At 43.0% G+C, this 24,110-nt stretch overlaps 1 protein-coding gene across 5 annotated transcripts in view; it reads right to left on the bottom strand.

The window, feature by feature from the left end:
• The window catches only part of KANK1 (KN motif and ankyrin repeat domains 1), a 128,983-nt gene that overhangs the window by 37,266 nt on the left and 67,607 nt on the right, over positions 1 to 24,110 (bottom strand). For all 5 annotated transcript variants that reach the window (XM_063421519.1, XM_063421517.1, XM_063421521.1 and 2 more), the window contains one exon: positions 13,108 to 13,224. In XM_063421519.1, coding sequence (XP_063277589.1) covers positions 13,108 to 13,144 — 37 coding nt within the window. In that variant the 5' untranslated portion in view covers positions 13,145 to 13,224. The remainder of the gene's footprint in view (positions 1 to 13,107; positions 13,225 to 24,110) is intronic.

The raw sequence follows: 24,110 nt of genomic DNA, 5'->3' as shown, positions 1-24,110 counted from the left end.
GCAAACCCCTGGATGTTACTGTGTCCAGTCTTCCAGCAAATTAAGTCTGGAGCACACTTTCCTTTGCCTTAAAGGGACTGCATAGTCCTGACACATCAGCAGGCAGGGAGCCCAGTGGTTGCTACAGAGCATTTATTTATACACATTTGGAATTTCCTGAGACAGTCCCAGCCCGGCAGCCAGCCCAGCCCAGCGCCAGCGGTTTCCTTCACAGCACTTCACATGCTGTGCACTGCCTCTGGTTCCCCAAGGGTTAAAATACTTGAAATGGGCAGCGGGACAAAAGGAACTGTACCAAGTGACACACTGAAATGATGTTGGGTTTCTGGTTGTTTTGGTTTTTGTGGGTTTTTTAATGGTTTGTTTTTGTTTTTTTTTTTTTCTGAAGAAGGCATATATAGTTCCCAAAAGGGAATTATAAGTTCGGGTCACTTCTCTTCCACCCTGTGCTCTCCCTTCCTCCCCAAGCCCTTCACCCCCACCCACCTCTCTTCTCACTCCCACATGTAGACTGAGAGCACAGAAAGGTTCATTGATATAATTTGGGCAGAACAATTACCCCTGTTGTAACCTCCGCTGCTTGCAATTTTGTCTGTGTTACATTCAGTCTTGTTTTATTTATGCTTCTCAAATGCAGGTTATAATTTGAGGGATAAAAATAAAAAGTTTTAGTATATGTTTTCTTTTTTTTTTTGAAGCACAGCCAAAATATACAAGATATCCTTCATGCTAGTGAAAGCACTTTGAAAACAATGCACATTTTTTTCCATATTCAGTTTTCTTGTTTCCCCATAACACCAAGTATTACCTCAAGTAAGGATAACTGGGATTCTAGATGCAAGATGACTCACTTTTCAGCATAATAAAAGGAGTCTCAAAGCCCTCAGCTCCATCACACTTCACCTCTGTTTACAACAGTTGCTGTTAAAACGTGACAGAGTTATTTAACAAGGGCAAAGGTCCTAAGACTTCACAGGAAAATAACTTTATTTCCTTGTTTTCCACTCAGATTCTCAACAGTTAAAAAAAAAAAACCAAAAAGGGGGAGAACATGAATTCTCAAAATAATTTCCAAGTTCATTGCAGACTGAAAGAGCTGTACTTCAAACAGAAGTAGGATCTTGTGCTGAAATGGCAAGAGCAAGGTCCAAGTCCAGCACAATGCCTTCAGCTAAATTTGCACAGACTTCCAATAAAAGTGTTTCCTGAACATCTTGATATTTTCAGTCACTTTTAATATGAAGCAAAGTAATATGCAATACTTCCAGGCTTTTGGATTCTAAAGTAGATTCTGCCCTCTAGGTAATTTAAAATTATTTCCTTGAATTGCAAGTCATTGATGCATCCAGTATAAACCATGAGCTCACAAAAAAAGTCTGAGGAACCCCACATGTTTAATCTATGGATCACAAAGGAACTGAATTTTAAATGAACATGGTTTGGTCTGTGCTCTAACCACCCCATGCATGAAGAAAAGCAGCTCTCCATAGAATATTATTTGGGAACAGTTCCTAACCATGAAGTTTCTTCTAGAAGACAGAAAAATTCTAGGCAGCTGACACTCAAGCTGTGTTTTCCATTCAGGAAAACAGCAAAAATTCAGCCCTTGAAACACTGCTTTGCCTGCAGCCACCACACTTTGTGCTTGCTGCTTTTCCAGGCCAATCTTTCAACCAGCCAGGTGAGAATAAGCAGTGCACAGCAGCACTGGGTGTTAGTGGTGGGCATCTCTAGCTCCATCAGCAGGGGAGATCATTAAAACAGCCATCTAATTTTCTGTTGTGAAAACAAACATGGCACTTGGAATGGGGAAGCTAAGAGAGGAGAATGGCCAGAACATTCTTCTCAAGAGTTAAGATTCTGCTCAGAGAAAAAAAAAAATCCAACATATCTTAACGTTATATGGTTTCATTTTTCTAAAAAAAGACATCATGATATCCTGTTTAGAGAAGAACAGATTTAAGCAGCTGTCTCCACATGCTCCATCTGTTTATTATTACTCCGTGGTTTTGAGGGCTTGACATTTGAACAGGCACTTCATCAAGTCATGCACCTTGAGTGGACTGTCCTCAAAACTCTGCTAACTCAGCAGGCTGGAAAAGACCTCACGAGTGCATGTAATAACCCACAGTGTGTATCAGCACATCAGCCCTTGTACAGAAATTCAGATATGGAAGCACATGTCTGGGTACCTAAACCTAAAGGCAAAGAGCATGTATGTATTTATTTTCTTGGTCTTTGAGACCATTGAAATGTCAAATAAACTAATTCAGTCACTGTTTGCAGTAGAAACAAAACTGAGGTCAGAGCACAGCTCCCCAGCGACCAAAAAACCTGACTTGGTCTGAAGCAGAGTGAATGTAAGGTTTGGTGTGTGGGCAGCCATCCAGCTGATAAATTCTTATCTAAAAAGCAGGTTATTTCACACCCCTTTTGAAAACAAAAGGCAGAGAGGGCACAATGGATCTGTGAAAGGGGATGGATGAAACACAGCTCTTTAAAGCACATGCCTCCAACAGACCATTTCCTCAGCAATGGAGTGGCTCTGCTTGGAAAGAATTAAATAATCTGCCTGATTACAGTGATCCAGGTCAGGGGAGCACAGAGCTCGTCCATACTCACCGCTGTCAGGTTTATGTTCCTATGCCCAAAAACAGCTGCTGCATTTTGATGCAGGTTGGATATAGGGTTCTTCTAGATTTTAATTTACGAGAGAGTGGGCATGTGCTGTTTTGTTTTGTTTTGTTTTCTTTACAGCCTTCCAGAATTTGGCAGCTGGTTTCCACAGAATAATTTAAAACCTGCTAGCCATTGAAGCCACACATTAAACTTATTATCTGGCCCAGCCATCTTCTCTCTAGCAGATGCCTATGGAAGGGCATAAGGAGCAAGCAAACATACAGCAACATTTCTCCCTTTGGTGTACAGAAACCTGGAACTCAGGAACTTCCCAAGCTGGCATGGTCCAGGATGGGTTTTAAGTTACAGTGTCAAATGTATGTTTTCAGATGCAACTCATAAATGCACCCCATATTATTGTTATCTCACAGAATGAACTTCAACTACTTGGTATTTTGTGTGTCCTCAGGTAAGTAACGATCCCTACTGTCCTCCCAATGTGACAGCTTGGGAAAGCTTATAGTAAAAAGTTTTGTTGTGGGAGCAAGTAGACCATTCAAGCCTTCATATCTAGTGATTTTTTTCTCCTTAGAATAATAGAATCAGATAATTTTAAGTTGGTAAAGACCTTTACGATCATCAGCTTCTAAGTTCATCACTAGAACATATCTGTTCTCAAGCATTGCATCTACATGTCTTTTAAACACCTTCAGGGATGGTGTTTCCACCACTTCCCTGAGAAGTCTATTCTGACCTTTGGTGAATTTTTCCTATCCAACCTCCCCCAGCACAATCTAAGGTCATTTCCTCTCATCCTGTCACTTCTTACCTGTGAGAGGAGGCTGAACCCCACCTGGCTGCAGCCTCCTTTCAGGCAGTTGCAGAGAGTGATAAGGTCCCCCTCAGCCTCCTTCTCTCCAGGCTAAACAACCCCAGCTCCCCCAGCTGCTCATCACAGGACTTGTGCTCCAGACCCTTCCCCAGCTCTTGTCCTTCTCTGGACACACTCCAGGAGTTTCATGCCCTTCTTGGAGTGAGGGGCCCAGAACTGCACACAGGGTTTGAGCTGCAGCCCCACCAGTGCCCAGCACAGGGGGACAATCCCTGTGTCCTGCTGGCCACACCATTGCTGGCACAGGCCAGGGTGCCCTTGGCCTTCTTGGCCACCTGGGCACTGCTGGCTCCTGTTCAGTCACTGTCACAGCCCCCAGGGCCTTTTCCTGTGGCAGCTTTGCAGCCCCTCTGGCCCAGCCTGTGGAGCTGCCTGGGGCTGTTGTGAGCCAAGGGCAGGAGCCAGCCCTGGGCCTTGTTGAACCTCACCCCGCTGGCCCTGGGCCATGATCCAGCCTGTGCAGAGCCCTCTGCAGAGCCTCCCTGCCCTCCAGCACATCAGCATTCTGCCTGATGGTGTTGTCTCTAAATTGTGTGACAGTGCCCTTGATGAGCTCTCATCCAGATCATCCATAAAGATATTAAACACATCTGGCCCCAGTACTGAGCCCTGGGGAACACCACTGTGACCAGCCACCAGCTAATTCATCCATCCCCAGTCTCGAGATGCCATCCAGATGGTTTTTTACCCAGTGAGAAGTGGGTGAAGCCATGAACAGCCTGTCTCTCCAGGAGAATGCTGTGAGAAACAGTGTCAAAAGCGTTACTTAATCCAGGCAGAAACATCCACCACCTTGCCCTCATCCACTAAGTCACCCTGTCAGAGAAGGAGATCAGGCCAGTCAACCAGGGTCTGCCTAATGGGATCCATGGGCAAGAATACGTGTCCTATTAATGTGCCATGTGGCTGATAAACTGATAAACAGGCATGCAGTACATCACACAGGAGCAGGATAGGCAATGGACAGTAAAGCTGGACTGGATGAGGAGATGCTACATACAGTTTCACAGAGAAATGTCTCTCCTGCTCCTGTGGTGGTGTCTTGTTCTGTGGATTGAGCCACACTTATGTTTGCAGAGTTGTAGTCTTACAAATTTTCTCTGCAAAGGGACAGGTAAGTAATTTTCTCAGAATTGTCAACAGTGCATTTTCCACAGCACTGAAAATGGGTTGTGAGGAAGCAGAGGCAGAGGGGGGTTTGGTATCAGTCTGCACTCTTCAGGGTACAGACATGGAGAAGTCCCTGTGCATCCCCGGGGAGAGCTGGGGTGAAATGAAGCACTGGAAAAAGGCACTGAGTATTAGGGAGCAAAAAGGGAAGGACAAGCATCCTGGATGGCAGACACAGCCTGAGAGAGGGAAAGGAATAGGACTGTAACTAATGATGATGAGAGAGAAGAGTAAAAGTCTAAAGGGCGATGCAGTGGATGCACAGCCATGTAAGCACACTCAGGTCCTGACAATCTTAAAAGACAGACAGCCATCTGTCTCACATACAAAAAACAGACAACAGGAGGAGGAGAGAATGATTCTACACAGGAATACCTTTTTTTAACTTTGTAACTTAAGATATGGAAAAAGGTGTCTAAGATTAAAGAATCACAGTTCTGCTGGAGGGAGGGGGAGAAAGGACTTAGCCATGGATTTACTGAAGTAAAAAACCCCTGGTGATATTTCTAAGTCCTTGAAACCAGACTGCCCTGATCTTGTCTTTATGTTTGTATCATATGCAAGTATTAGTCCACTTTTTTCAATCTTGGCCGTGCACTTTACTGTATTTTCTTGCACTGTACTGTTTATTTGAAAGCTGCACATTTTAGATTTACAAAGCAGTGTACACGAAGTGTTAAAAATTGACCTATTTGCTAGTATTAGACCTGAAATTCCAGTAACAGCAGTGGAGTTGCACAAGTGTTTCCTTCCATTATTTGATCTGCAAACCATATGACAGTGCTGCAGGCAGAGAGGATGGTTGTGTGAAGCAAGGGTAGGGAAGAGGCTAGGAGTACATCAACAACATGCCCCTCAGCAGTAAGAGGCTACTCCAGACAAGGGATGTCTGGTTTACATAGGGAGTACAGTCTGTTCCCAATTATTAGGTAATTTGATCCTCATCCTAATCTGACCAAACCTTCAAACCCAGATATTAGAATGTCTGTGTCCCCTGTCTTCCCCCCACGCCCCCCTCCAACTTTCAAACAAATACTGAAGGGCAATATAAAAATATCACAGACAGGCCCTTACATGTTGAAGGAAATCAACATACTGTTATAAAGAAAAAAGATACAGGAATATATTCATTTTAAAAAGAGGAAACAGTTACATAAAACATTAATTACAGTGCAAGATAACTAGGGAGGAGACATTGAGCAAAATAAAGGGGTGGACTGTGAGAAGGGGTAAGAGTCACATTACCTATTGCAGGTAAGAAGGCTTTGCAAAAGGTAAGGAAGGACAGACAGAAAACATAAAAGACTATGACTAGATTACACTCACCTACCTCTCCAAGTGTCTGAGCATTTAGTTCTGTCAAAGTCTGTGTGAAGAGTCAGAAGAAGAAGAATTCTCAGGAGATTGAGAATATGCTCTACAGAGTTTCAGAGAGGGAGCAGGAGAGCCCTTTTTGGACCTGGTCTATCTGCTAATTCCCCCCAGACACACCAGCCTATATCCCAGAGCAGAGGTCAAACACTGCTTTCTGCCAATGTGGTAAGTGTAATTTCTGGATGAAATCAGAGGAGGGGATGGCAGAAAAGAAGGGGAGGATGGACACAAGCATGCTGCTGTCCCGAAGCTCAGAGCTGGTTACACTGAGACATCCTGGCAGGAATAACACTGTGCTACCAAGGGGAGTCATGTTTCCAGAGGAAGGAAATGGAGATACAGCAGCAATGCCAACCTGGGAAACCCAAGTGCTCCCTCATCCCTTAAAAGTGCTGTGAAAACATGATACAGGAAGGGCTGCCCTTCTGTCATCTCTAATACAAAGCCTTACAAATGGCTCAAAAGAGGGGGAGGAGAGAGGTGGCCACTACAAGAAGCTTCCCAAGGACTTCTGCTCCAGTAGTAACCCCTTGGTAAGGAACATATCTAAATGCAGTCACTCACGTGTTTACAAACAGAAGGACAACCAACTGTCATCAGGCTATTTCCATCCAAGTAATTTTCCTGAGGGACCATACACTTCTGAAGGGAACAAAATATCTTCCCTTCCCACAGGGAGGAGATTCATATGCATTATTCATTAACTGCTTTCTGCAGAAGAATCTGGGAAGTGAGGAATACTGTAGAATAGTTTGGGGGAAAATTCACTGAGTTGTGTGTCTTGTAAGTGGGGAAAGGCAGACAATGAAGAGAGAATAATTTTTCAAGTCTGGAAAAAGTTTATTCTTTATTCTTGGTGTTTTTCCTCTGACACATGCCTGCCCTGCACCTGATGCTTGCTCCTTATCCTCACCCCCCACTGCCACCAGACAGGGCAAAGCAGTGACTTCCACCATGAGAACTTAGGGGTTTTATCACTGTTAATCTCCAGTTCAGTAAGGCTGCATGGTACCACAAACAGCAAGACATGCCTGATGAGTCCCTAGAAAACTTTAAAATACGAGATGAGCACCCTTAGCTGCCTCACAGGGTGCAAAGGGCACGTATTTCCACAGGGAGCAGCAGCAGGCCACATGAGGAATTCCAGGTGCTGCCCACAAAAGAGCATTGCAACAGCTCAGAGAAGGAAAGCCTGCTTTGCACTACGAGCAAGCTTTCCTCAGAGAGAATGAGCACAGTCCTCTGCCTTGGTGAGATGTAAGAATCTGGGCAGACACAGAAGGTAATCCAGAACAAGACACAGATGCAGTAATCTCTGATGAAAAGACAGATCAGTTAAATCTGTTCTTTTTCTCAAGGTCACTTTGTCCTCCTGCAGAGCATCAGCATCTGTATATAATGGCTTTGTGTCTTGGGGCCATCTCTTTCCCACCACCTTAGAAATTTCCATTTCTAAGGACTGGGCTATGCAGAGCAGACCCCTGTGTCCCCAAACTTCCAGTGACACTGTATTTAATGTATCCTTTCTTCTTCCTGACCCCTACATTTCCACCAGAATCCAAAATCAGACCTGTGGCGTGTTCTTTGGGTAACTGGTCTTGGTCCTCTGCAGTCTCACAAAGGCCTTTAGGTTGGACAAATGTAAGTCAGTGCCTTTTTAAGCTTTCTGCTGCAGAGGCAAATGCACCCTTGGATTACAGTCATCAACTAGCAGTTGCAGAAGCAATTATTAATACACGTAAAAAGCTGGCATTCACTGTGAGATCACGTGCTGCAGCCCCATCCATCTGTCCTTAAGGCAGATCTGGCATCAGTGAATGTACTACAGCATACTGATGAAAATTTTGATATGAGATTATGTGAAATCACTGGAGGCTCACTCACCCGTTTCCCCACAGATTTCAGGGTCCCACCCTAGCTTGTTTTTAAGTACTGGGCACCACCAGAGTGACTCACAGATCACTTGTGGGTGAGGCAGGGGCTGGATCCCAGTGACAGCCATCTGCCCATCCCAAAAGCTCCAGACTGCAGGCCAATTGAGCAGGCTCTCCTGATGGCAGCCTTTCACCAGCTACTAAAACACACCTTGGGCATACACCTATCCCCATTAATTCTGAGAGTTATTGGAAACAGGCTTGGGGCAGGGAGCACAGTAGGGGAGGGATAGGTTTAGATTGTCTGTCATCACACAGTCCTGACTCAAACAAATTATCCTTGTATGGCTGATTTGCTAAAAATACAAACTCTCCTGAATCCTGGTCACTTACATCTGCTAAACCAAGTGAACTCAGAGGCTGCTGAGCACAGAGCTTGGTGTGTCAGCAGCACTGCAGGGGTACCTCAGTGACAGCCACCTTGCAGGAAGCAGTGAGAGCAGCTGGGCCCCTGGGGCAGGCACCTGCAATGCTCAGGAGGAAAGGCTCCAGCAGATGGACTGCTGCCCAGGAATCAAACACTTCCAACTGGTAGCTCATGTAGGTCTGCAAGTTCCCAGACTGATGGTCTGTAAGGGAGAATAGTGAGTGAGTATTCTGCTAAAGTTAGTAACAGTGGTGATGTGGTGCACACTTTCTGCTCAGACTATATTTACATCATGAGGCTAGAAATAAAGCAAAATTCCTAAATTGCCTAAAATGAATGAGGAAAATGGAATCGAAGGAGAGACTGTGAGTCAAATAATATAGTAACTGAAAGAAAAGTGTGTCTACAAATCTGTGGTAAGAGTTGTTACAAATCAATGCAAAGGATAAGTGTGATAAAAACACTTGCTCTAAGTAAATGTGTGTTCCATTTGCTGGCCTCAATTAAAAGGGTTAATAAGTTAACTAGGGTTTTCATAATACTTTTCAACAGTTGCTCAAGCATTTATATACCAGCAGATGGAAAACACATTTATTAAACATTTGGTCTTTGAGTCATACTGACGTTAGTATCTCAAACAACATCAATTCAGGCAGCAGCTTTTTTGTAATGGCCTCATTCTCTGACTAACTGATGTGTAGTTATAACTTCAAGTAGGAGTCAAGAAAACTGCTCAGACACGAAGAAAATCTGACCAGGAGCCCACAAAGTGCTGCAGTGTAACTGTGCACATACAAAATAACTAGAGGATGCCAGGCTGCTGCAGAAGAAACAGAGGTCCAGATATGATTTGTACCTCTCATCAAACCACCTGTGGTCCCACAGCCCTGGCTTCCTGCAGGGAATGCAGTGGATGCCCAGATCAGCTGGGAGTGAAGAGAGTACACTGGGAGAAAAGACACTTGACAGCTGCACACTGGCTGTCACAGCAGCAGTTCTTTCCTTTACAGGTGCAAGGAGACCAACAGTAAAAATGATGTTCAGGTGGTGCAATGCCACTGCTTGAGGAATTGTGTAGGAATCTAAAGCATGGACCTGAGTCAAACATGCAGGGAAACAGTTCAAATGAATGTGTGCAGGATGCTGTGCTTCTGTACATAGACAAGCATGTTAAAAATGGAATGGGAAAGCATGAAAACATAAAACCATACACTAGGTTAAGGAGAAGGCACAGACAGAAGGGAGGAAAGAGAAAAGAGCAAGGAAATCTCTGACACTACGTACAGAAAATAATATGCTTTTGTTTTACAGGAAAAGTAAAGAAAGGGTTTTTGCCACAGACTTGCTATACTGACCCCTGCAGCCCATCCTACTCAAGAAAACTGGAAATGCTTTTCAATGTTTTGTAAGAAATGACTAACAGTTCTGCAGTCTCTGGATACAGAGAATGAGGTGCTTAGGGAAGTCAAATGAAACATGTTTTTATTATGGTTAGTGACAAATACAGTTTTTAATCCTTTATCTTTTTTAATCAGTCTCCTGTATTTGTTTTGCTGCTTCCTTGTTCTCCACATCAGAATAAACAGAACTAGACTGGAACTTTATTCCATGCAGTGCCTTTCAGAACATATGTTTTGAAAGGAAAATTTTCACAAACAGGTTGTTAGTGAAAGGAATGACAATCCATCCAGAGCTATTTCCAAACTGCCCTGTAAGTTTTCTGTTTGTGCATTGTGCTTTTTGTAGTTGACTGGAAGACATTTCTACAGTTATCACTACAAAAATGTTAGCAGAGCCTCATTAAATAGATGAATTATGCATCAGTCCTCGCAAGCACAGAAGCTAACAATTACTGGAAGTTTCACCCAGAAGTTAATGGAGACATTAATACTATTTAGAGAAACAATCACCTCATTTATTTTTTCTTGTACTATGCAAAGAGAAATTAATTTGTATCGTGTGACAAACCGACGGCAGACTCCCAATAGCTCCCCACAGACTGAGGGTATGTCCCAGCTCCTGAGGCAGCTTTTTGGGTGGCTGCACAGCATGCTCTGAGCTTGCACTACACTCCTTAACCCTGGTGAGCTTACTGGACTGAGCAGTGAGCTCACATGCCACCAGGGAAGACTGTAAACAGTTATCCAGCACATTTAATTAAACACTATCCAGCACCTGATAAAATAAAGCAAATTTTTCTGCAAGCACCAGTTTATTCAGCTCTTTTCTGAGCAGACGGCATAGTTTTGACAGCCTAGTCCAAAATCAGTACAAAGCCACTAGTACAACTTCCAAAATGGATAAAAATGAACAAATAAGCTTGCTGCCCAGAGAAACAGTTCACTAGAAGACCTCTGTACAATGAAATTGAAAACAGAGTAATAAAACTTCTAAGTCAGCAGCAAACAAAACTATTGACAAACAGTACTGAGGCATAAATCACAGTCTCTGTCATTTATTCACCACATTTAAGGTTCATGTCTTTACTGAGATAGGCAAGCGACAGAGAGACTTATGATAGGTGCTTTCATGATAAAGTCATCACTTATCTCCTATACACACTCACTAAAGTATTTACAGCAAATGTACTTCCATTAAATATCCCTTAAAAAAAATCTCTATACAAATGCAAAGTAGCTAGATCCTTTCCTGGAAACAAGTCCCAAATTCAAGCATTCCTCTAGGGATTTCATCTGCAGCAGCAATAGTCCATACAGGCTTGTACACTGAAAAAAAATCACCGAAATGGCACATAGGCATAATTGTTTGATAGTGCAAGTACTCACATTCTCGAGTTAACCAAAGCAAACCACTGCTTCTTAGTCACTTCATACTTGAATGAAGCTGAACATGTGGTCAGACTTGCCAAAATATTCAAGTAACACAAATGAGGCTTAGTAGTCCCTAACAAGTCTTTCTAGTTCTTTTTCCTGCTGCTGATTGATTCAGAGGGCGCAGAAAACACCACCCCTGGAGTTTGTCTTTCCACTCTCAGAGCTCCATCGTGCAATTAAGAAACTTGCTTCAGTGCCTCCAACGCCCAGATCAGCTCCTGCTCATCCAAAGGCATTCTCTCCCGGGCAGCAGCACAACAAATCACAGGTATTTGCCGCCCAATATTCTCTCTATTGTGAGCTGCTGAGGGTTTGGAGACACGGGCGTTCATAGCTGCGTGTTAGAACACCGGCCTCAAGGGTTTGCAGAGCCAACAAGTCCTGACAGTATCTGCAAGATGTTGTCCAATTTAGTTCTGAATTAAATACTTGTGATTTATTGCAGCGTCTCTCTGCGAATAAGGGAGCAAACAGCTTTGTGCGGCAAGAAGCCTTGTTTGCATAACAATCCAGAAACTAAAATTCTGTCCTGCATTAACACATGCCCCAGCACAAGCATTTAGCTTCTTTTAGACTTACACATCAGCCCACCAGCTTTTCTAGTAGACAATTCTACTGCAGGGAGGAAAAAAACCTAGTAAACCAATCAGTAACACTCCATGCACAATTTTTCTTTCCTTGTAAGCAGAGGAAATTTTTCTGCATGACTTGAGTTAAAGGCATATTACAAATAAAAGTCAAGTTATATGGGGGTTTGGGCAGCAAACAGCTACAGTTAAGTCACACAGCAGATGTTTTGCAGTCCACGTTCTCAAAAGGAATACTGTAAGGTTACCAAAGGATATAGTTTCTATCTTAAAGAAAATACTAATTATATAAAAAGGGGTTGGGGGAAGGGAATAGACATATCTTATTTTAGCAGTCTCATGATCTAACAAAATTGGTAAATTTAACCTTAAATCATCAATAGATAATAGCAATTCCAAAGACTTAATTCAACTTTCACTAGCCTTTAAAAAAGACTTCTTGTTTCACATAAACTGCACATAATGGAACGCTGTATTTCTAATATCCTGCGCACAAAATGTTTTAATCCCATGCTCTAATTAGGATAATTCTACAGTGAGCACCCCACAAGCTCCTGCTATGCACTTGAAATTTTCCATGTAATCCTCCTGCAGCAGCCTCAGCTTTATTGGGCTAAAACTATGTTTGTGCAGCGATCAGAAGAGAAAAATATTGACATAACCACAGGAGGAACACTGCTGCTGTGCTGTTATCAGTTGTGCTGCAATTTCTGCCCTCTCCTGACCTGCCAGCCCTCCTCAGCAACCTTTCAACATGCCAAACAATACACTTCACAGAGTATCACACAACCAAAACAGACAGTTTGTGAACCTCTTAAATACAGCAAAAAAGTGAACACCTCTTCAGGATGTTGCTTGAGAAATGTTTTTATGCTTTGTGGAGATGCAAGCAACAAAAATTAGACTGACCAGCAAGGGTGATCAGGAAGGGCTGGGCATTTGATGCACTAAGAGCTGGTTAATCTCACAAATTATTACAGACTCAGTGTAACAGCCACACGATCCTGCAGCACAGCCCTAGGCCTCCCAGAGTCTGGAGTAAGCCCCTTGAGAGCACTGCATGCTGAATGACTGAGTGTCAGCCCTTAAGTCTTCCCAAACTACTTTGCATGCTATAATATTTAAATAAATGTAATATTTTAAAATAAATTTAAAACATTTAAAGGCTTATCGGGGTGGGGGATGGAGGGGGAGGGGAACAGACAGGCTCTGATCTACCAGGAAACTGTTTTTCATTATTTAAACTGCCATTGCTTCCTTTTCCTGCCTCCTCGGTATAAGAAATTTTTAATTAATAATCCAAAAGAGGGAATTGTTCCCGTTTAGTTACCTGTAGCACTGCCGTTAGTATTTGCTGGGTAGGCCATGTTTGCTCACTGACACTTCCACAGCTAGGCTGTTTGGTGTCATGCAAATGCCATGCATCAAGTCCAACCAGACATGCAACCTGGAACAAACAAGTGAAAAAAGCAGTTAAAAACATGTAGTTTTAAGAAGTTAGGTACGTTAAGCAGCAGGCCTTTCTCAGTGTTTCAAGTATCAACTTCAATGCAAAATTCAGCACAGCAGTGATGTGCTCCTCTTAAATCAGCATCCCAGCTGTCACAAACCCCAAAGGTGCCCAAAGTGACTGAAGCTGAAGTGTGGTTTTCTGGCAACCACCAGATCTGTCATCAGTGAAGATGTAACTAGCTGAATCTGCAATTGGCCTTGGTTTTTCTGCCCTCAGCTTTGCAGCTGGTCTCTAAACTCCCCTGTACCAGCACAGATTCCTCACACTTGCTAGCATGTGTATTAAGTTTTACATTACCCAACGTCTCATGAAGGCAGGGTTGGAGGATTTTTTTAGGTGAAGAACACCTACAGAAGCACTGCACCACTGAGTGGGGGACTCATGGCAATTTCTGAACTCAGGTGTCCCCCTGGGGAGGTGAGGGCAGAACCCTGGGATGCAGCCAGAGCAGGCATCTCTGCCTGACAAACCTGGACACCAACAGCTGCTGTGTGGAAGCCAGCAGGGTAGGGGCACCAGAAATGGCATGGACACTTAGGAATGGTGCTCATCTGACTACGAGACCTCTCCACTGCAAGTTCCAGCAGCAATGGTCTCTCTGGGCGTTACGTTTTCTTCCAACCCACACATGGCAGACTGGACCAAAAAGCCATGCTTGCCTGAAGCTCAGGCTGCAGGAACATGAAAAAGGGCACTGTCCCCCTGGGTGGGTGGCTGCTGAGATGAAGCCAAATGAGAGGCAGGGGCCAAACCAGCAGCAGTTCTGTGGCCAGCTGGCTGGCTCTGCAAAGCCAGAATTGTTGGCTCTGCAGTAGGGCTCCTGCTCCTCCTTCCCTGCCCACCTTCAGTGCAGGGGTCAGCCTGATCCCAACCCTCATCTTCAGAGCAGATGATCTCACTCATCTGGGGCTGCAGAGATGCCTCTTCCTGAATCTGCTTTGAGATTTCTCCAGCCCAAACAGCATTTCATTTTGTTGACTCAGATAGGTGGTGCTGAGGTGCATGAAGAGCACCCTGATTTGCCGACCCCCATGTGACTTGGGCTGACAGTACCTCAACAAACTAGTCACATTTTTCCAATTATATTTGATTTAGCTCTGACAGTATGTGCAGGGAAGTATTTAAAAGCTAAGCAGATTAGCAAAGTAAAAGAAAAATCAAGAAATTAATGAGTGCAGGCACCATGTGAATTTGGGTCAGTGATAGGGTGACTGATAGAGAGGCTGGCTGTCTTTAAAAGCTGACAGAGCTCCGTCACACAAGCTAATACAGCTTTGTTTTCTCATTCAAGAACACAAATGCCTTCGTTTTTTAGTACAATCCTGATATTAATTTTCCAAGAATGCAGAAATAGTTTAATTGCAATCCTCCTCCCCTAGCTCTGCCATATACACTGACATTTGCCATCTCCTGTTCAGTGGAGGGCAGAGCACAAAGCTGCTATAAAGATTTGTATAAGTGAAAGGCTACAAACAGCAATAAAAGGCAGAAATCCAACACAGGCCATGATGCATAGAGGCCCATCACAAGATTGCAGGCCTAATGACAATTATCAAATTTCTGAAACAATGAAGCATGGGGGGAAAAAAAAAGAAAAAAAGAAAACAAAAGGTTGCTGGCAGAGTTAGCAGCCAAGACAGAAGTTTCAAATCTGTGAGCTTTTAGGAAAATATTAACTACTTCCTTTCAAACAGAGAGATTTTAAAGCATCACTCCCATCTCTGCTTGCTGTAAGGATATGAAGTTATGCTTGTAACTGAAGACAGGCAATTTTTATTGAGTCACAGTGAATGCTTACTGGAAAAGTATCGTCAGCCTCCATGTGAAGTTCAGGACATGTCCTGAAGCTCAGGACAGGCACTGTCTCAGGGCAGGCTGCACTTAGCAGTGCATCAATCAGTGTAACTAAGGGTAAATTTACCCACTGGATTTATTTACCCACTTCCAATTTGTACAGCATAGCTCTGTGCTTTCTCAGGAGCAGTGTAAAAATAGGTTTGCTTCCCTGCTTTCATTATATACAGTGTACAAGGGGAGACCTAGAGCATGCACCCAAGGATGGGTATGGACAGATGGATGGGAGGGGATCCTGGGGGGTGACACATCTCTTTTAGGTGCAGTGCAGTCCCAAATATAAGTCAGTCAAACACAAAAATGAGGCCTGACAGTGGCGTGCCTCATCATGGGTTTAAAAGTAAAATCTATTAAAAACACTAGTCACCATTCACAGGCACAAATGAGGAGAGCTTCTCAATAGCAAGAAACAAATGTAATTGAGGTCAGAATTGACACAAAGATAATAAAAACAGTCTTGAAAACCTAAACAAAAGGCCTAAGATCTACTTTTTGTTGGGGCTTGAAGAGATGCAATTGACCTGGTACAAACTGCATTGTGGGTATGCTTCTATCAGTTTCAAAGCTATGCAAGCTCAACTACCCAAGCAAACTCAATTGCTGCTTCTGAGCTTAAGTGAGGATTAATAAATAATTCAGGAAGCAAATTCAATCCAACAGATAGAAGGAAAGGAAAAAAAAGAGAGAAAAAGATCTAATAATTTGTTAGCAAAGTGAAAGAATTGATTTCTGTATTTTTTTCTGTTTGTTTTAGAATAAATGTAGTAGGAATTGAAAATCTGCCTATTAAACAGCTTTTCAAGTACAGAAAAAATCTGATCTAGCTCAGCAAACTCATGGAAGAAGGGAATTTTGTTAAAATGTGCTTTGAGCCATACATTGGGAGTGGAATTCCTGAAATTGCACCAACACATACATGGATCATTTTTAGAATGGTGCCACATTTGATTCCCCAGCTGCACACACCCCAGAAGCTGCATTTGGACACAAGTCTTTCATGTGGGTGAGGCACAGCAAAATACCAGAGACTGGCTAGAATGCAGAGAGAAGGAAAACTTAGCCTCCTCTACAGCAAAATATATTCTCCAGCAGAGACATCTTACACAAGAAAATTAGTAGAGGAGCTTGTATATTCCATTCCAAACTCTTCAGCTCTTTGCCTATGTGTTTTTACATGCTCAACCCATGCTTGCCTGTGAATACTGTGATTTACAGATCCTAGGGCAAATGCAAAACAAGCAGAGACTAGCTATATGAAGAGTTATTGCTCAATGAAGCAGTTGTTTAAAGTGTTTTGCTTTAGATATTCAAACTCTCTTCTGCCCTGAGGTTCAATAGCAGAAACCTTAAACACACATGATCCTCAGTTTCTACAAACATTCATGACACCCCAGCTTTTACAGGTTTTTCCAGAATGGTGATTTTTTTAGGCAGAACATAAAGCCTATGTCCTAATCCTGTCCCAGTCACAGGGGGAAAGAACCTTGCTCCCCTTTTGTGCTGTGTCTTGCTAGGTCACCTATTCTGGTGTTTCAGCACCAGAAGTATCTGAGTATGTACACATCAGCTCTGGCATTCACACTGCAGAACTACAGAAATGCAGAAGCCTCAAAAGGCACAGACCTTGCAGAAAATCCAGACTCACACTTCGGTCTGATGTTGGCAGGAGACACTTAAAATAGAAAACAATTGAGGTTTGGTCTAAGAGCAGTTATAGAGCAGCACGTTGGCAACACAGTAATTAGAAGAGAAATATAACTCAGCTCTTAACCAAGAAAAGCAATCCTGAGAGTCCTCCTGTCCAGGGCTGAGGTCACATGTGGAAATGGTGATGGACACACACTGGTTTGTGGGATTCAAGGAAACAGATTTTGGCTTCCCAGCAAGGAGGTTTTAGGCTGAATAGATGAGTATGTAGCTTCTTTTTTCTCATGGCACACAGAGACTCTGAAGAGCAAACAGTCACAACAACCACTCCCAACAAGCTCCAGACCAGCACAATATTTTGAACCACTCACAGGATGAATGTGGCTTGGACAATACAACTCTGTTGTTTAAGGTCTGGATTAAAACTGGGAGCACTGTAGGAGAACTGTGAAGGATTCGAAGGTAGTGGCTCCCAATTCTTCAGGTGGATGTAGTCAGGGAATGGTTCCAAGAGAAAAACCTGCTCTGCAATCCTATCCAGCAAGTGCAAAGTGGTGATTAAATAGGTCTAGGGTAGAAGGGTTTGACAGAGCAAGTCGACCCACAAGATGCAATACTCAAGAAGAACTGGTACTGCTCCATTCCTGCTATACATCAGTGCAACAAGACTTCTGCCTGAGACTTCCCTCTCACATGTGGGTCGTCCTGGCAGTAGAACTTGCCCAGTTTCATTCTGCAAGACACTGATAACATTTGCAAACAAGAGACAAGATACATGCAAAACCCATCTAAAAATATAGATGGTTATTTCTCTAGCTGCAAGAAGAAATTAGCACTGGGAATCCCTCCTGCTCAGCTAGAGTGGAAAGCACTTTTCAAACTTGTGCTTCTCTACAGGAAACAAGAATGTCTGCAACCTACATGTACCAAGTATGCCAGGTGCAATTTAAATGAAGCAAGGTCTGAAGCCAACAACAGCAAAAGAGAAAGTATGTGGGGAGTTGCTCTGTGGTTGGTTTCTATCCTGGGATAATTACTATATCTCACTGATACTTTCTTTTCAGTCCTACCCCTACTTTGGTTGTGTTCTTTTTATCTTTATGTTTATCAAAGTGAGTGGCCAATAAACTGAAAGGCAACGTTTGTAAGGCAGAAATATCTTTTTTAAAAAATATAAGCTATTTTAGAATTCAAGGCAAAAGCCTAGTAAGAATGCAAGCATATAAGGATTTTTTTCAGGTCAGACATGGAGTTATCAACTTTGAGATAAGGGTAAACTGTGAGTAATTTTAAATTTCATTTGATTATTTAATCATGTAACAATTCACCCATTCATATACTTTCTAGACCAAATGTCTTTCTAATGTTGCATCCAAATCACAAGCAAAATTATGCAAGTTGCTGTTCAAGTCTCACCAACTAGAAAAAAAAATCATTAGCTAGGCCACCCTAAAATGCAGAACTGAAAATCCCTGGGACCAATGTTTCCTGCAGCATCTCTCAGGCAACAGTCAGCTGTGGTTCAGCCCCTCCATCACAAGACAGAGACAGATATTCTTACTGTATGCAATATGACAGGTAATTTATTTTGGACACTATTTCAGCAGTCAATCAAAAGAAGTCACCTCTCACTATTTTTTTTTTTTTTTTTTTTGCAGAATCTGCAGTATGATGAGAGCAAAAGAAGCCTTGTAAATCCTTTCAACAAGCATGTCAATTAACAAGATATGGCTATGGTCAGCATGAATTTACCTGCCTGCCTTCCTCACTCCCTCCACTTATGGCACTGGTCTGTAAAAAGGTCTTTCTTTACAGCAGAGCTCCAGGCAAAAGCTGAGCTAAGCTCTGTTAAGAAGGGAGTGATGGCTCAGAAACTCTGGGACCTGAGTCAGCAAGCTGAAGAAAAGAACAGTCAGAGTGTTCCTAGCCAGGGCAAAGGCTTCCCTTCTGACAAAAAACAACAATAAAAAATCAGACCCAACTCTAAGCTTTGCTTCTTTTGAACCCCAAAGTCTGAGCTAATGCAGTGCCAGGCTCCAAGTCTCAAGCTGCGTTGGAAATAAACATCAGTCAGTTTCATGGGGATTCCCTCAATTGTCTTTTCTCCCAGCCCCTATCTTAAGCAGACTTGCATTGAGCTGGTCTGCCCACCTTGTTAAGCAGAGAATAAATGTACAACCCTCAGTAATGTTGGGGTCTGAGGGGTTTTCTTCTACATACTTGAAAATGATCTTCTCATCTCCTGAGCTGAGCTTCTACAAAGCTTCAGCTTCACTCTCCCAAGCCACCTACCTACTGCACAGGAATGGGGCTTTACCAGGCTGCTTGCAGTACACAAAATGCCTCAGAAAATGGATATATGTGAAAATATTACAAAGGTACTGGGTCCTGCTGGCTATTCAAAATATCCCCCAAATTTTCTGAATATCTAAAAGTATTGCTTTGTCACATTTGCTAGCAATAGCAGAAATGGTCTACCATCAGCTGCTGAGTTTTAGTTTCCCTTTCACAAGGAGTTATCCCAGTTGTGTCTGGAGGATTCAGAAGAGAAATCAGCCACTCTACACAAGCCACTCATTGACTTGCTGGTAAAGGAAAAAGAAACAGCAAAAGGATTTCAAAATAGTACCCAGCAGAAACAAACACAACAAGCATTCCGTAGAGGCAGACAAATGATCCATCCAGACTATATTGTTTTCAATAGCTGCAACTGTAGATATTATTTAAGGAGAGTATAAGTGCCTTATGATGAGTCCATGCTTCTGTATTCTCCCAGCATCAACTATTATTGGACTGGAAATATTTAAAGGTATGTCCTTACTATGTAATTTTAATATTCACATAAATTGCCTGTGAATTTGACTAGCCTCTTTCTGAGCCTGTTGATGCCATTTGCTTCTGCTGCCTTGTGGGGCTGGAAGTCCCAGGCTGTCAATAGCCACCACACACTTTTCCTTATTTTAAACTGATGTTTCACGAGTTTTACTGCCACCAAATTCTTGTGTTGCAGGACTTGGTCGAATCAGTGCAGATTCAGCTTTTTCAGATTCAGATTCAAACCACACCCTTTGTGATTTTATGAACTATAATCATCTCTGCCAGCTCATAGGCAATAAAATTCCCAGCTCATTTTACTTTGCCCTTTTTGTACCCTTTCATGTATAGTCACCATGTGGAAGATCCTGGTCACAAACAGCATCTTACTAAGAAGTTGTTTGTTGGAACAATCTCACAAAATGGGGTAAGGCACATTCAATTCTTTTAGTGTGACCAAGCTTGACTCTAACTAGCTAATTTGTGGGAAGGTAAACCTCAGTTCTAGTAATTCTTGTCAAGCAGTTAAGACAGAACAGAACTTATCTGCAAGCAGCTTTCTCTAGCATAGGCCAGAGGTTAGGCACACCCCTCCAAAGTATCCCAAAAGACATCAGGTCAGCCTAGTGGACTTTTGGTAACCATACCAAAAGTCCACTTGTTCTCAGAGATCCAGCAGACTCACTGTCAGCCAGAAGCTGAATGTTCCTTACTATCAGGAACATTCATCAGTAAAAGGAAATCTTTGTATGGATTCTGTAAATCACAGCTGGCATACTTTTGTCACTTGTAATAAGGAGGACGTCCCATCCATAGAGAACTGGGCTGCAGTCTGATGACTTGGTGGCCTTTGTTTAATGTGCAAGAGCGTGATCTTTGCTCATGTGATGTGAGCCTAAAAACAGGCAGGTATGTTTGGATGACACTCACCACACAGTGCTGCAAGGCCCCCCACACCCTGCAAGCGTTCTCAGACCACCCATCTCTTTTGGAAATCATACTGACAACATTGTTGTCATCACGTTACATTACAGAAGGAAAAAAAGCACCTTCAGAAGGCTGCATGGTGTTGCAACTCAGAAACCCATTTCTGTTTATATTAGAGAAAAAAAATCAACTAGAAAAATAAAGGCAATCCACAGTAGAAAAAACCAACTTTTTTTTACACCTGAAATTCCTAATGGGTGATGTAGAAAAGACACTCCCTTTTATTTATGCCAGTGAATAATGAGTCACATAAAAATACATGAATTCAAGCCAGTATGATATTGCTATGGGTCGTAATGCTTGCTGTGACAGAGAGCCTAAAGGATGCAACTGGGCTATCCACATTTTTCTTGTGGAAAGGAAGGAGGGATGAGACTTCCATGGCTTGAAATTGTTCAGTCTCCAGGAGAGAAATGAAATGTGTTCTAAGCAGCATTTTCATGTACTCTGACAAAGACTGAAATCCAGCATGAATAACAAGTGGAAAGTCTTCCAAAAAGCTGGGAGAGGAAAGAATGCATGGTGGGGATGACACATGCACCCCAGCTGCAGTACACCTGGGGCCTCCCAGAGCTGACAACCCTGGAACTGCTCTGCCTGGGATGAGAAGCAGTTCTACCTTCCCCTCCACAGCATGGGTATGAACTGCCCATCACATCTGTTCACTCAGTGGGGCAGGACAAAACACAGCATCCTTTCCACTCTATCTTTAAACATTGAAAGATGAACAACAGTTGGAAAAACACATATGCAGATTCCAATAATTTAAAATCAATTCACTTATTCAAAGAGAATTTACAGGTAGATAAACTTGAAGGCTGAGATGAACAAACCAATTAAGGATATTTACAAACAGTTTATGAAATAAATAGACTGTGATCTTGTTTAGACTTTGCATCTAAGACAAACTGCAAGGATTTTAAGGCACAAACTCTGATAAACAGACAAGTCTAACTCTTCTATAAAGTACCCAAGTATTAAGTCTTCAGTGACATTGCATATATAATGGCACAAGCATGAAACATATTTAGAGGCAGACAGTCAAATCTCAGTCTGACTCTTCCTCTGATTTTAGGTCAGAGATGCTATACATAACCAGACCAACCATAAATCTGGTATGACAAAGGGCAATGATATGGGACAGTTGGCAAGTTCAAAGACAAATACTTTTGCTAGCAGCATTTACTCATGTAACTGTGACCTCAGCTGAAGGTGTATCTTTACCTGAGAAAGCTCTGGCAGATCCACTTTCTCCCCATCTAGCCCTAAATGCTGCTTCCCGCCCTGCAAAAATGCCCCAATCCTGGTATCTCTTTTCCTTTTTTTACTACTAATATGGGTACTGTGGACTGTGGTATCAACCTCACAGAGAAATTACAGGCTTTTTCCACAATGAAAGTGGAAAATTGTAGGGGCAAGGAGAAAATATCCCAGGGGCCAGGATCTTGCTTTTCATCTAACACAGCTTACAAGAGAGGACTTAAAATCTCACTCTCTATTAGACTCTGTCTATAGCCCACACTGCCAACCTCTATCCCTAAGTGCTACACTATACCTACAACCTCAATACCAACATGGGCCCATTTCTCTTCAAGCTGCTTGAAGTGGCCCTTCAGCAATACCAGGGGGCCCTGCTTAGCACAGCTTTTCTTTTGAGACCACAACCCCACAGCTTCAGCATGGCCAGGGAACACACTCCAGACATCCTCCAGGCTGCTGTCCCTTCCCACTCCATCACACAGCATCCCTCAGAAAGAGCCAGCAGGTGTACACAATTATTTTTACCTCCTCCCTAAGCCACAAACCATCTTTTGTGAGGCTTTCAACATTCATTCCAGGGGTGAGGAGGTTTCTCTGATCTGGCCTCCAAAGCCACCATATGTCCACACCCTGGCAGGAGGGAGGCAGGATGTCACAGCAGCAAAAACCTGCCAGCCACCCCAGCACATGCCATATGGCCTCTTGCTGGTGAGCATGCAGAGTCACCAAACCATGCTAACACTTTGATTTGGAGCTGGCATGAACCAGCTGGAGACCATCTGGCAGCAGCTGCAGCAGAGCGTGATTCAGCCAGCCTAGCTGGGTATCTCCATATCTTCCTGCTCAACAGCTCATACAGAAAGACTTGTCAGCTTGTCAGGCAAGTGTCCCTCAGCCTCTGCATTGCATGCAGCCAAAAATATTTTGCTACATGTGTACACCTGCAGGGAACTTACCCACCCTAAGGAGGGGACCACAAGTTGGGGCAATGCACTTGTCCCTCACAGGGGATGTTCCTTTCTGCAGCCTAGTCAAACCAACATTAAAACAACCTGTTCCTAGTGCTCTGGGACTTTGTAATTTAATCCAAGTAATTGCAATCAGCATAGCGTTCATGTAGCCTGTCTTCCTCCTTCTCAGTGAGTGAACTAACACTTGCATTAATTATTCACAGTATCTTCTCATGCTCACACTCCCCATCTTTTTCAAACAGATGTACAGTGGCAAGAGAGTCTACTGCAGACAAAAGTGTGGTGATCAACTTACTGCACAAGAACTTTTCACCTTGGGAAGCCAGGACTCATTGAATTATGTCTCTCCCCTGAAAATTCTGATCTCAAACCCTGCATCTGGCGTGAGGCACACCACTGCTGTGCCACAGGGTGCCAGGAGGCAGAGGTGCTGACAAGCTGCTGGGATTGCCATGTGCAGCATCGAGGCTGGCAGTGCTGACTCTCATTTCTGCCAGGCACATCCAAATAAACTCAGCCTTCATTCACACTGTCTGTCAGCCAAAACTGTATCACAGCACTGACACGAGCTGAGACAATAATGAACAAGGGGCCATCTGTATCTTACAACATGTGTCGAGTTAGAGTCAAATCTGTAATTCCCCAAGTGGCTCATGGATCTGAGGCACTCACCCTGTTATGACCCCGAGACAGTGGATTGAGTCCACCATAATCTGCAAAAACTATACCTTTCTATGGAGATCCATTAATATGTTACCTTTAGTGTTTTTAGTTAATCTCTTATTAGAGAGCAGAATGTTAATAAAGAAATAACAAAAGAAGGTATGTTTTTATCAGTCACCATATGAGCAAACAGAGAAACAAATGACAGTGCATCTTGCACAACAAACCAGATTCTGGTAGAAAAAGCAACGCAAGAACTTAAGCCTCTGAAGAGCAACACAGCAGGACTGTCATTGAAACAAAGCATCTTCAATGTGATTCATGTGTTTCTTCACAGAAAGCAAGTCCTAAGCAGGAAACTGTGTGGTGTAAACAAAATTAAAACTAATTCAGATGTTCTTAGTAACAAAAGAATGGCATTCATGTTCACTTGTATTATTATCTCAAGAGCAGAATAAGCTGCTGCACGATTATCAATGCCCTGCTGAAACCATACCATAAAAAAAGCTCCTAGCAGAGGGGCACTTTGTTTGGGTTATTCCCATCCACATGGCACTTCCCCAGAAACCCAAGCCATATTCTGAGCTCTCCCCAGCCCCAGTATCCACAGATCTCTGATAAAAC

This window comes from Prinia subflava, chromosome Z, assembly GCF_021018805.1.
Source record: "Prinia subflava isolate CZ2003 ecotype Zambia chromosome Z, Cam_Psub_1.2, whole genome shotgun sequence".
Classification (NCBI taxonomy): domain Eukaryota; kingdom Metazoa; phylum Chordata; class Aves; order Passeriformes; family Cisticolidae; genus Prinia; species Prinia subflava.
The sequence above is the reverse complement of the archived record's forward strand: the minus strand, read 5'-3'. Positions and strand labels throughout refer to the sequence as shown.